This window comes from Mus caroli, unplaced genomic scaffold (assembly GCF_978045245.1).
Source record: "Mus caroli unplaced genomic scaffold, Mus_caroli_1 scaffold_13, whole genome shotgun sequence".
Classification (NCBI taxonomy): Eukaryota; Metazoa; Chordata; class Mammalia; order Rodentia; family Muridae; genus Mus; species Mus caroli.
In genome coordinates this window covers 72,301,034-72,314,984 of record NW_028227268.1, presented here as the reverse complement: position 1 = coordinate 72,314,984, position 13,951 = coordinate 72,301,034, and the positions used below count along the sequence as shown (strand labels likewise).

General features: G+C 49.6%; 1 protein-coding gene across 1 annotated transcript in view; it reads left to right on the top strand.

The window, feature by feature from the left end:
* Adamts2 (ADAM metallopeptidase with thrombospondin type 1 motif 2) overlaps positions 1-13,951 on the top strand; it is a 203,093-nt gene that overhangs the window by 162,935 nt on the left and 26,207 nt on the right. The window contains exons 6-10 of the mRNA XM_021176447.3: positions 7,954-8,110; positions 10,038-10,143; positions 10,843-10,986; positions 11,350-11,482; positions 11,859-11,972. Of these exons, the coding sequence (XP_021032106.1) occupies positions 7,954-8,110; positions 10,038-10,143; positions 10,843-10,986; positions 11,350-11,482; positions 11,859-11,972 (654 nt within the window). The remainder of the gene's footprint in view (positions 1-7,953; positions 8,111-10,037; positions 10,144-10,842; positions 10,987-11,349; positions 11,483-11,858; positions 11,973-13,951) is intronic.

Genomic DNA, 13,951 nt, shown 5'->3' with positions numbered 1-13,951 from the left:
GAGGCTATGTGCCCCCTGGGGCCATAGGTGACAGAGGACAGGAGTGCTCCACTCCAGGGCAGCTGCCAGTATCCACAGAGTCTGGCAAAACAGGGATCCAGCCTCTAGCCCCATTTGATTGCACACCAATAACTTCTGCAGATGAATTATTAGAAAAGAGCCCTGCTTTTTTATGATTAAACCCCATAAATTTTCTGAGATGCTCACTCCCTCCAGTTACTTGTGAAAGTTCCTTGTTTCTGCACTTCTCTTGTGTGGAAGGCACCCACGGCCACAGGTCACAGATTCTACCTTGCATAGCTCCGGAGACGAGGTTCTGTGTCAGGGTCTCCAAATAGTGCCATGTTTGTACAAGATGTACTCTGAGCTCAGGAGCCCTGGCCTCCTGAGTACATTCTGGGGTGTACAGGAATGAGAGCTGTACAGCTATTCTTTGTCAAGTGACAGATAAGATGCCAGCACCATGAAGTCACACAATGAGGTGAGGCAGACCTTGGGCACAGTGGCCAGGCAGAGATCTGATGGCTGAGAGGCTCAGTGTCTACTGCCCCCTCCACACCCCACATAGCCTCAGTAATGGGGAAAGCAAAGCTGGGGGTGGGGGGAGGGACTAGATGGGGCTGTGGGGATGGGACAGGTGAATTCTGGGAAGGTACTCAGCATGCTACCTCTGGGTTCCTACTGGGACTGTGATGGTAAAGCTTGGTTGTCAGCGGGATAGGATCTGGACTCACTGCAGAAACAAGTCTCTGGTTAACTGTGGCTGGAAGAGCCACCCTGAATGTGGACGGCACCATATGTAGGCTGGGGTCCTGGGTTGAAGAACAGGGAGAAAGCCAACTGAGCTTCCTGGTGGTGGATGTCTGTCATGTGACCAACCACCTCCCATTCCTGCCCTTGAACTGAGAACCAAGAGAGACCCCTCGTCCTTTAAGTTGACTTTGTCAGCAGTTTGTCACAGCAACGGGACTGGTGACTAATACAAAGAATGCGACCTCATCTCTGGGAGAGTTTAAGCCCTGTAAAACCAAGGTGGCTGGAGCCAGGAAGTCCTAAGCTGTGCTTACCACAGTCAGGGTGCGCTCTAGGGCCTATGAGCCTTTAGTCTTTGGCAAAAAAGTGGCACAGACCCATAGCTCCTACTATGCATCCCTAGTTGTCACTGTAAATGTATCAGCTCCCACCCCCTAGTCCCCCCCTGCCTCATCTCCAGGTCCCATTAGGCTCCAGTGGAGGCAAAATTGGCAACCTTACATGAGAGGTATGCTGTTTATCTCTAGCTCACGGGAGGCCTCCGAGTCATCTCAAGCTCTTCCTAAAACAACATTTTTCTCCATTTCTAATATATATATATATATATATATATATATCAGAAAAAAGAGATTATCTTATTTTATACAATATGCCACCAGCCAGGGAGCCGAGCATCAGCCGCACTCGTGGGTTGCATAGCAACTGGCTTTTCAATTGATTTTTTTTTTTTTTTTGAGAAGGAACCAAAGCTACTTGAGTGTTCTCATTTTAAATATTTCCTTGGATGATGGAAATCAAAGGAAATGGAGATGAGAGATTTGGGGACAATCCGAGGACATAAGGTATCTTGTGAAGGCTAGCTCGAGACAGGGTGTGCGCCGCTTGTTGAAATTTGTCAGCATTTGGGTGAAAGGTCAGACGTTCCTGGTCTATTAGTAGAAGGCGGAGACATGCTGGGAGGAAAGGAGTCTGCAGGCTAAAGCCTTGGACCAGCACCGTTGTTGTTTTGCTATGTGTCCCACTGTAGAAAGAGCAGAGAGGATCCTGGGACGGATGGGAGAGAGCCTTCTTTCAGATAGCCTTGAATCAAAGACCCTAGGGGCCAAGCTCAGTCTATACTTTAGTCTGGGAAAGACCCCCTGGCATTCTGATAGGGGTAAGACATAATTACCTGTCCCCAGTCATCCTAGGCACACCTCCTCACCAGAGCCCTTAGGTCTAGAATAGATGAGACAGTGCTAATGCTGGACGCTACCACTGGAGGGCGCCTCTGTCCTTTTGATCTGGTCTAATGAGTATACCTTAGGCTGATACTTAGTAAATGACAGTTTATTGCTCATAGTTCTGAAGGCCAGAAAATCCAAAGTCCGAATGTCAGGAGATCTGGAGTCCTCACAGGTAGCTTCATGCCCATGAGTGGCAGATGGGACAAGCCTCAGAGCTATCTGAGAGCCACTCTAGTTCAGGAACCTTTGTCCTACTGACCTGATAACTTCCTAGGGTCCCACATCTTAATACTATTGTATTAGAAATTAGGTTCCAAGATATAAATTCTAATTTTTAGACCATGTCAGGAGTTCTTATTCAACACTGAATCCTGTTCTAGTAGCTTGGCTTTCTTCGATGGGTATACCTTCTTGCCTGCTTTCCCCTGGCAGGTCTAGAAGGCACCTGTACCATGACTTCTGAGCCACCCACATCACCTTGCATGCCACAGATGGGAACAGAAGACACCAGCCTTGGGGAGTCCCGAGGCTGCAGGCAGTCAGGCTAGATAGAGCAGAACTTGTTTTGAAGCATCAGAGATGATGGGCCCTGGTCCTGGCATTCATGCCAGCCCAGTGGTACTTGTGGGACCTTGGATGACTTACTTAACATCACAGAATCTTGTTTTCTCAGCGAGACGAAGTCTAAGGGACCCCAGTGCTTGACAGCAATGACTGCAGTCATGGAGGTCAGACGGGCTGCTGACTCTTCACTGTCTGAAGCCCCCCATCCCCACCCCCACCCCCACCTCCACCTGGCTTTCAGGCTCCCTTCGCTGGGAGTCAGATGGCTTTATTCATACCTCCTTTGGGGGCTCCAGGCGCTGTGGTCCGGAGGTATTTCTCCCCAAGGAAAGAGCACAGTCATATAACTGTCAGAGCAGTGTATGTTTCCATCACTCCGTCTTGGTGATGTTGCCGGGGAGGACGCGTCATAGTGTCCTCAGAGCCTTGCTCAGCTCACTGTCTCGGGCATCCTGTCATGGGACTGACAGGCATCCCCTGATGATAAGGGGACACCCATAGTCACTGTCACCATCTCCATATGACAGTGAAAACGTGGCTCCACGGGGTGAGTGATCTACCAAAAGTCATACATGACAGCCACTTTGTCCCTAGAGGATGAGCCAGTTGCTGTCATTCTGTCAGGCTAGAGAGCACAGATCTTGGGTGAGCTGACCCTGGCTCCCCTGTGCCATTCCCCCTATGTCCAATGCTCCCAGCCGATGGTTCTACAACTTTATGCCCACACTCACGGACTCAGGTTGATGTTTAGAGACACTTTCACTGTTATAATTTGGGAGATGCTCAGGACACACACACACACAGTTAACTGGCCCCAGAGGTCAGCAATACTGAAACTGAGAAGAGAGCTCTACTCAGCCTGAATCTCAGCCCTGTGCATGCTTTCTTAATTCCTGCCTGTTGGGCTAGCCTGAGGCCTCCCAGGGCCAGGGCATTCTGGCATGGGTTTGGTACCAGCTGAAGCCAGGTATCCTTGCAGCCTGAACCACTGGCACTAGAGTGGGCCACATGGTCACTGCCAGAGTAGACAAGGAAAAAGACTTGTGGGTATGGACTGTGTGTCTTGCTTTCTTAAGGGAAGGGTTTATATCCGGTTATAGTTCCGGGTTAGTGTCCATCATGGAGGGAAAAGCCACAGTGGCTTGAGGTAGCTGGTCATGTCACATTATCAGTCAAAGCAAAGAACAACCTATCCTTAGCTCTGTTCAGTTCTGTCCTCCCCAGGCTTCCAGTCAGCAAATTGTGCCACCATGGTGGGTGTGTCTTCTCACCTCAGTTAACAGAATCAATACAATCCCTTACAGGCACGCTCAAAGCCAATCTCCCAGGGGATTATAGATTCTCAAATGGGTGTTAACAATAACTATTGCAAACTGGATGTCATGCCCACACTATCATAGGTCAAAGTTCCTGAGCCCTAGGCTGGGTACTCAGGTTGGACCCAAACACTTTGGGTCAGAGGAGCCCAGAGAGGGACTGAAAGTGTCCAAGAATAGTAGAGCACCCTGTACCCCACACCTCCAGCTCCCTGTCCGTGGCCCTGGGATTGGGTGTGTGCTCACAGACACCACGTGGTGGCGCCCAGCCTGCAGAGCCTTCCTGTTGGCAGTCATGGAGACTGGCCTCCAAACAGCAGATCCCATTTTTCTGTCTCCTTGACCGAAGGAGGGAAGAACATAAATAATTCAGCGCATTCCACAGTAAACAGTCAAGTGTCAAGAGAGCAACGGTTGGAATACAGCTTTCTGCACAAGCCTTAATTGGTTTGTTTAGGGTGAGACCCCAGAATCTGTCTGGTGTCTAGAGGGCTACCATTGCCCGGCTGCAAGTCAGATCTGCCGCCCAGCCTGGAGGAGCTGTGTTCCCTAGCCTGCCGGCCTCCCTCAGGATCTTGGCATTGCATTCTTGTAGCAGCAGCGCCACCTGGTGGTTATTTCCATAGCCTGCCCTTCTGTCTAGAAGTAAACCTACTTCCAGCCAAACTTCCTCCTAACTTTTGTACGACTTCCACCTCCACCTCAGGATTTGGAGTCAACGACTTTAATGGCAAGAGGTGAAGTTTCTTATCTGGGAATTAGGATAACGACAGTGCTTATGTCCTAAGCAGTTTTGAATTTTAAATGAGACGTATGCAGAGGCTTGTTCTCAAAGAGCCAAGGATTCTCGTCCCTGCTGGTGATACTTTTCCATGAGTTCCTAGGAATGTTCCTGCAGCCTCTAGGCCCTCCCTGGGAGGAGTCTTTTAAGGTCATGTGGGGAAAGACAGCTTGTGACTCTCCAGCATGTGTATATTTGATTTTTGTTCATTCATTAATTCATCCCATTTGTGATAATCATGTATGCCCATTGAACAGCACAGGGACAGCCTCAACCCTGTCTAACAAGCATTGTATCTAGATATGGCCCTGTGGGAGCCCACAGCCAGCTTGGGTCTCTCTCCAAGGGCCTAGACATGTTCAGTTGTCCTAGATATCTCTGCCTCAAGCAAAGCTCTTTCAAAGGTGTTTAAATTCTGTGTGCATGTGTGGAGGTCTGTAGGCGTGGTTATATTCATGAGAGTAGGGATGTCCACAGGGGCCTGAAGGTCCTCTGAGCTGGAGCTGGGACTACAGGTTCTCTGCAAGAGCAGTATGCACTCTTGAGCACTGATCCATATCTCCAGACCCTTGGGAGGAGTCTTTTAAGGTCATGTGGGGAAAGACAGCTTGTGGGTCCCAAGTGGAAAGTATGGAGGGTGAGGGAAAAGGGCATGGGGAAGGAGACAGAAACTTCCTTGTGCTTCTAAGGCACATCAGCTGCTTTTCAGTCCTTTAAGCCTCGATTCTATTAGCTTAGCTTGGGTGGCTTAGCTTGGGCCCCAAGGTTGCCTCTTGGCCTGAAGGCGACCAAATGTATACATTTAGTGGTGGATCCTGTACCTTGGAATCAGGGAGCAGGCACTCCCTGGAGATTTCACCAGGTGAACAAACTATACAGAAAAGACCATCTTCAAGATAGAGTCTCCACAGCACCGTGACCAGATCGCACACTCTCCCTGCTAAGCCGTGAGGTGCTCCCCACATATCCTCTGCCCATGTGCACACCCCCTGGCCCTGACATCTCCCAGATGTTGACCCCTTTGACAGTGCAGTGAGCCACATTTACTTCCCCTTCCTGATTGCTCCCCACCATAAGAATCCTGCTCTTTCTAAAATGCACATGCGCCCTGTCCTTAGCCCTGGATACACAATATTGATGCCTTGTCACAGACCATCCTTTGGACAGGGCACTCTGGGACCCCCTAGAATGTTCCAGACCTAGTAAGAACAAAGAACACTTCCCCTTGGGTCCTCAGTGCCTGCTTGAGATAGGCCAGACCTTGAAAAGGTTGGGAGAAAATACAGTTGGTTCTCCACACCCACAGCTTGGCTTCTGCCAATTCCACCAACTACAGATGGAGGATAATCAGGAGGAAGCATGGCATCTGTATTGAACATATGCAGGCTTTTATCTTGTTGTTATTCCCTAAACAATCAGTATAACAACTATGTGCTCCACACTTACACTGCGGTACATGGTATAAGTCATTTAGAGTTTATGTAAAGGATACAGAAAGAGATGTGGGGATACAGCAAATGCTGTATCCTTTTATAGAAGAGACTTGAGCCTTTACTGATGTCTTCATTGGAGTACTAAAATCACTCCTGCAGCAGACATTAAGGGATGACCATATATCCACCACCTACATCTTGTCACTTGAGAACCCGAATGCTTTAATTCTTGGGGTGCCTGCATACATATCAAGGCTTACAAAGGTACAGCATATGGATACTGTTTTCTGAAGTTCTATCTTCCTGTAGTCCTCCTCTGTAGTGCGGCTCCTATCTGGGGCAGTGTTCCCCAAGTCTGTCTCTCTTCCCTGCTCTCTAGAGACCTTTCTTGGGATTCCAAAGCTAGGAAGCAGAACCTAGACCCCTTGAGCTCTGTTTCCATAGCACAAACCCCTTGAGGCTGGGGAACGCTGTAGCAGTCTGCTTTCTTGGAACCGGCAGAGAAGAAAACAAAGCAGGAACAAAAACACAGATCAATATTTCAATAAATTATCCTGCCGTGGCAGTGAAATCACCTTGTCTGCCAAGAGAGGCTCAGGACTGGAGCCCAGCGTCTTGGGGGGAGGAGAGAACCAGCCGGGACCACTCTGCAAAGCAGTGGAGTGTTCCGTCCACCTGCAGTGTTGGCCCCTGTCTACAGGGTGTGTGTGGGGGGTGTCCACTTGAAGAACTGCCTTTATTCAGAAGTTCTTAGTTGATTGATTTGGGGAGTGGGATGGAGTTTTGTTGTATGTTAAAGCTGTTTTGCTCAATGCTTACTTGTACTATTGGCTTGGGAGGTGCTTGGGAATTGAACCCAGGTCTTTTTTTGCTGTGCTGGTCTGACACTGTACCCACTGAGCTTTGTAAACTTTACATTTAACAATAGACCCATCCAAGAAGTCAGCTCTGCAAAGTCTGGGCCTTGGAACTTAAATGCCAGCCATGGGTTAGTGTTCAGTGGACACAACCTCTTCACAGAACCCCTTGGGGGTGGGGGAGGGGTTCTGTCTGCATAGTATTGACCCATTTGTTCTGACCCTGCATCAACCTGGCTCCTGCCCCCAGTGCTGTTCCTCTCCAAATTGCTGGTCCCAATGCCTGATTGTATATTTCTAGCTGAACTCTTCAGTCTCTTCCAAGACTTGGCTGGAACTCTTTTCCCAGGCTGATTGAGGCCATGACCATCAGCTAACTGCTATCTTTTACCTGCCAGCCATTGCCCTTGCCTAGAGTGATCATGGTTCTCACAAAAGAAGTGTGTTGCTCAGAATTCTTTTGGATGCAAGTGACAGTGACCACCTCAGAATTGCTTGCCTCATAAACAAGGCAAGACTACGGGCCAGATGTGGTAGCTTGCCCTATCCATAGGCTAGACTTATGTTGGTTACTAGACCATTCCTCTGTGTTCAACATACATGCATTCGTTTGCTGTCTCTTCAGACATTACAGGAAGCAAGTTGTCATGCCTGAGAAGAGCCTGGGTAGCATGGTGAGGGTCAGCTCTCTGCCCAACAGTCTTGGGCAAACAGGGTCGTGCCTCTGACCAAGGAATGGGCTCCGTAGGAGGATGGCTTGCCACCAGGGGAGACAAGACAAGTTTGTAGCACCCACAAGTTTGTAGCAGGCAAGGGTGATGAGGAACCTTCTCTTCCATTCAGAAGAATAGGGTTGAATGGAAGGCAAATGTCATGGGAGTGACTTAGCAGGGAGCTTCGAGGCCCCTGGACCAAATCCCCAATGGCTTGGTTCTGTCAGCACAACAAACTGTTCGGCTCCTGGATAATCTGCCAGATAGTAATCTGTTTGTCTGTCTGCCTGTCTCTCTCCATCCATTGCAGTCCATGAGCCTCATTGAGATTGGAAACCCCTCTCAGAGTCTGGAGAATGTCTGCCGATGGGCCTACCTCCAGCAGAAGCCGGACACAGACCACGATGAGTACCATGACCATGCCATCTTTCTCACACGGCAGGATTTTGGGCCCTCGGGCATGCAAGGTTAGTCCTGTGCCTACAGGTTCAGGGAAAGAGAACTGGGGCCTGCAGGGAACTCCCAAGAGCTGAAACCTAGTCTAGAAAGTATCTGGGTTGGTAGCATCTACCTCCTGGCTCCAGGAATCAACTAGAACCTGTATCATTTTCCCAGTTCCCCATCCAACGCCCCTCCCTCCCACACAACCCCCCAAACCCATGCTGTAGCCATGTTGTAACCGAGGAAGGTCAGGAATGGCAGGATAGACAAGACAGAGCCTGACAGTCTGAAGAAGAGACCTTGTCCAGAGTCTGGACCTACAGGGTTAAGTTTCTTCCTCTGGCTGCTAAGGAACAAATTGGAATAAATTGATAAACTGCACAAAATCAACAGATATAAAAGAGAAAAAAATAACCAAACCTCATGATTGAAGATGCTAAAGGACATTTCTTAGTAACTGATGATGGATAAAAAAATGAGCAAAGGCATAATAGTTTCGGGCTGATGAAGTGAGATGGCTCAACTGGTAAAGGGACTTGGTACTGAATCAGAGGTCAAGAGTTCAATTTCCGGGACCCTTGTGACAGAAGGAAATAACTGACTCCAAAGCACTGTCTTCTGACCTCACAGTAGCATGTGTATGCCTGCACACATAAACACAAACACACACACACACACAAATAAATAGATGTAATATTATGATTTGAAATAAGCAATTTAACCTTAAGTAGTATCCTAGTTAGGGTTCTACTACTGTGAACAGACACCATTACCAAGACAAGTCTTATAAAGGACAACATTTAGTTGGGCTGGCTTATAGGTTCAGAGGTTCAGTCCATCATCATCAAGGTGGGAGCATGACAGCATCTAGGCAGGCATGGTGCAGGCAGAGCTGAGAGTTCTGCATCTCCATCTGAAGGCTGCTAGTGTAAGACTGACTTCCAGGCAGTTAGGATGAGGGTCTTATAGCCCACAGTGACCCACCTACTCCAACTAACAGAGTCACACCTTCTAATAGTGCCACTCCCTGGGCCAGACATTTTAAAACCATGACAGGTAGTGTATATGGAATGCTACAATAAACCATGAAAGACTATCCACTCTTTACTAAAACCTGTGAAGATATCAGAACAGACTCTGCTGGGCCACAGGGAAATCTTTCAAAATATACAGGGTCAAATAACAGTCCTCCCAGCCACTCTGGAAATTAAGAATTAGATACACAAAATAGGCTGAAGAAACATTACCAGTAGAAATCAGAATGTACTTTTAAGTCCATAGTAAAGATAATGATAACCAGAACTGGTGGAGAGAACCAGAAAGATGGCCCAGCAGGTAAAGACGCCTGCTACTAAGCCTGAAGACCTGAGTTCGATCCCTGGGACCCACACGATGGAAGGGGAGAAGAAACTCCTACAGGTTGTCGTCTGAGCTCCACACAGGCATTGTGACACACGTGCACATGCAACACACAAATGTAATTTTTAAAAGCCAGTGTAAAAAGCTAGCATAGCAGTAAGTCGACACTTATAACTAGGAAGAAGGTTGAAAATAAGCCATAGATACACACATCGCAAGTTGCTTAGCGAAGAGCAACCAACCAAGCCCAACTGGGTAGAAGGGTGGAAATGATAGGAGCCAAAACCCAGCAAGAAGCTGAGAAGCAGAGTGAGGCCACAAGGCGGGTGAAAAGAGCGCGGGCAGGACACTGTCAGGGTGACAGACAAGTCCAGGCAGAGACCTGCACTAGGAAATGAATGCCAGTTGCAGTGTGGGCCATCACAGGCAACATGGCCACCAAGCTCCATGGTGATGGGCAGAGGGCCTAAGGTCAGTACAGGAATCTTCTGCATCCTACCATCGGGGGAAATGGATTCTGGAGAATTGCTCTGGGGTTGTCTGGGGCTAGGACTCTAGGCCCGGCAGCTGGAGCTACCTTCTGTCTCCTCCCAGGCTATGCTCCTGTCACTGGGATGTGCCACCCTGTCCGCAGCTGCACTCTGAACCATGAAGATGGCTTCTCCTCGGCATTTGTGGTGGCTCACGAGACGGGCCATGTGTAAGTAGCCTGCCTGACCATCCCTGTATGGGAAAACCAGATGCTCTACTAAGTGATCACTTTCCCCTGTGCCTGAGAGGGAAGGCCATGTAGGAAAGCCACTTAGACTTGTCCTGCCATTTTGTCTTGAGGTGGGCTTCCTGCTGAGAGATTAAATCAAAGACAAAAGGCACCTAGAGGCAGAGCCAGTACTCTGGGCTATCAGAGAACCAAGGTGTCATTATCTCATTCAAGTCTCAGGTCAGGGATGGAGCCTCACCCCATTTTGTAGATGGGTCACCTAAACTCTGAGGGAGGGTAACCCAGGGTCAAAAGGCCAGGACTCTGCCCAAATGTCTATATTCCAGGCACCATATGAGAGTCTGAATCTTAGGGCGAGATAAGCACTGCTGGGTTCTACAGAGCTGATGGAGGTATGCAGAGGAAGAAGGGGTACTTGGATGATCTGAGCTACAGACAGCCCTGGTCTCAGTGTTCATTCAGAATATTGTGGCCCTCCTTGGAGACATAGTGAGGGGCCTGGCCCGTGAATATCTGACAGATTAGCTTTTGCTTTAAGACTCAAAGTGGGTCAGATCAGAAAAGCTCGGAGATGTTTGTTACTGTGGTTGTTAGAAATGCCTTCCTGGTGTTGAGATGTGGAGATGTGGCAGGTAAGTGCAGTCAGGGTTCAGCCAGGCTGCCTTGTTCCTCACACAGGCTGGGCATGGAGCACGACGGGCAAGGCAACCGCTGCGGTGACGAGGTGCGGCTGGGCAGCATCATGGCCCCCCTGGTACAGGCTGCCTTCCATCGCTTCCACTGGTCCCGCTGCAGTCAGCAGGAGCTCAGCCGCTACCTGCAGTGAGTATCTGCCCTGAGCCCCTGAGGGTGTTCCTTCCTTGGGTTCGGTTCTAAGAAGACACATTGCCCAGGGTGCCTGAATCCAACTTGAACTCTCAGACCATGGAGCCTCTGGCCTGACATGCAAGGCATGGGTGAGAGAGCCTGATGCCAGGAGGGTGTCCTGCTTGGGGGGCGGGGAGGGTCTAGCACTGACACTGAGCATGCCTAGAAGCTGCCCTTGCCAGGTCTTGAAATCTTAAACTGGTGGATGAGGCACATAAAGACCAGAGTTATGAGGTCTTGACCACCATAGTAACTCCGGAAAGGACCTCAGCTTCCCCCACTGAAGATTGCTTGTGGCACCCACGTGTCCCCTTACAGTTCCTATGACTGCCTGCGGGATGATCCCTTCGCCCACGACTGGCCGGCATTGCCTCAACTCCCAGGGCTTCACTATTCCATGAACGAGCAGTGTCGCTTCGACTTTGGCCTGGGTTACATGATGTGCACTGCGGTGAGTGTCCCCAGGGCCCTGCGGTGATGACCCTTTAAGGAGCCAGCCACTCCTGCCCAGGGCCATAGGGATGACCACTTAATTTGCATACTGGATATTCTACCTCTCAGGTGCCTGTCAAAGCTCCCCCAGGTGGGCGGCCTCCAAAGCTGGAGACTTGGGGACCCAGCAATACCCAGAGATCCTGTCATAGCCACACTGCATGCACACGAGCCTCATGGCCCCAGAATCAGATGGAGCTTGCAGCACCCACCCACACAGGCATGTCCACAGGCCAGTTCAGGTTGTAGGATCAGGGCGAACGGGTGGCATTCTGTATGGTCAGCCGAGGAGGGAGGGCAGGCTAATAAACTGAGGGTGTGATCTTCTCTTCCAGTTCCGGACCTTCGACCCCTGCAAACAGCTTTGGTGCAGCCACCCGGACAACCCCTACTTCTGCAAGACAAAGAAGGGTCCCCCGCTGGATGGGACTATGTGTGCCCCTGGCAAGGTGAGTCAGGGGTGAGGGCTCTTCACGCTTAAGGCACACAATCACCAGGGACAGGCCCTGTAGTATCTGCAGCGGTGGAGATCCAGGGGCCTTCTCAGGAGGCCCCAGCCACCCTCTCCTTCCTGCTTCTTCCCTCATATTTGACATACCCTGTCAGGTAGCCCAGGCTGGTCTTGCTATGTAGCTAAGGATGGCCTTGAACTCCGATCTTCCGGTTTCTACCTGCCTAGTGATAGGATTGTAGGCGTGTGCCACCATGCTACGTTTACATGGTCCTAAGGATAGAACCCAGGACTTCCAACATACTGGGCACACTTCCCCAACTTTCATCCCTACTTTCTAATCACTCCACACACTGGGGAGATTGGATCTTCCCACACCCCAGCAGACCAGTCATCTCACATCCCCTTCCTGCCCATGCCGGGTGGCCTTGGGTCAGTTTGCTATAAAGCCAGCAAGAGGCCTGGTGGCTCCCAGGTACAGCCTGAGGTTTAGCCTTGACATGCCCCAGGGCTTCTGGTTTGTCCCTTGTCACGACCACTGCTTAGCCACCTACCCTCCCCACAAATCTGTAGAAAGATTTCTGTTTGCCCAGCCAGAAGTCCAGGCCCGGTTCTCATTGGTTCAGGTGAAAGAATATGCTGACCCCTTAGCCAATCATTTTTCAAGGGCCCTGGCATATGCAGATGAGCTTAAGCCAGGATTCCTTCCCCTACCCGGCTCAGCCCAGTTTGAAGCTACACAGCCATCAATGGGTGTCATGTGAGTGAGAGAATTTCTCTTATCCCTTGTGATGAGGACAGTGACTTAAAGATCTCCACATCCCTACACCATCACACAGGGATTAAGGCTTTACCACTTGAATTTGAGGGGACACAAACATTCAGTCCAGTGTCCCTCCTTGCCTGTGAATTCTACCTCAGCTGACAGGAGCCAACATGTCTGCTTCCCACCGTGTTCAAGTGAGGGAAGCTTTAAAGGGAGAGCTGAGGTAACTTATGGCCCCAAAGGAGGTGCCAGGATCACTTAGTCGTGACTGCTGGCCATGTGTCCATTTCCCCAGCCTGACTGCACTGAATAGAGCCCTTGACTGCAATCAAAACTCCAAAAAGGAGACTCCCAAGAAGGGCAATCCCTGCAGGCTTCATGTCATGTCTCCTTCTACCACAGGGATGCCAGGGATCAAACTCAGGTTATCAGGTTTGGTGGCAAGTGCTTTTACTTAATGAGCCATCCTGCTGGCTTTTGTACTTCGAGGTCCCACACAGATTCGAGTACACACATGCACCCACCGTCACCCCCATACACACATGTACCCACACACATGCAAACACACATTTGGAACACACACATACATGTGCATGTGCATGCGCACACACACAAAATAAAAAAAATTAATTTTCTTTTTTTAGTTTGGATCATTTGTGGTAATTACGCTGTTAATTGTGTTTATTTTAAGCGATACTTTTCTTATTCTAAATCAACAACAAACCATTTGTTGGATTATGGTATACCGAATGACTAATTTACTGTTCTAAATTCTGAAATCTTCTTGACATGGACTCCTTAGGGCTTTGAAAGCGTCCTCCACTGGGAAGAGTGAAGTGATGGAATTTAGCGGTTTTCCCTGTCCCAGGCTTGTGTTGGAGACATGTTGGCTCATGTTGAAGACATGCTGGCTCATGTTAGAGACATGCCGGCTCATGTTGGAGACATGCCGGCTCATGTTGGAGACATGTTGGCTCATGTTGGAGACATGTTGGCTCATGTTGCCCTTGTGCTTTCTCCATTCCTGTACTCCTAGAATTCTTCCTCCATCCCCCCAAGTTTCCTTGGTCCTGATATGTCTCCAGGACCTCTGGCATGTTGCTCTTGCTGCATCTATGCACATGAGGACATTTATCTTGGGACCATGATATGCAGTGGGCACAGGAAGTTCAGAGTAGGCTAGACAAGGCCCTAAAGGGTGGGCCTGCACA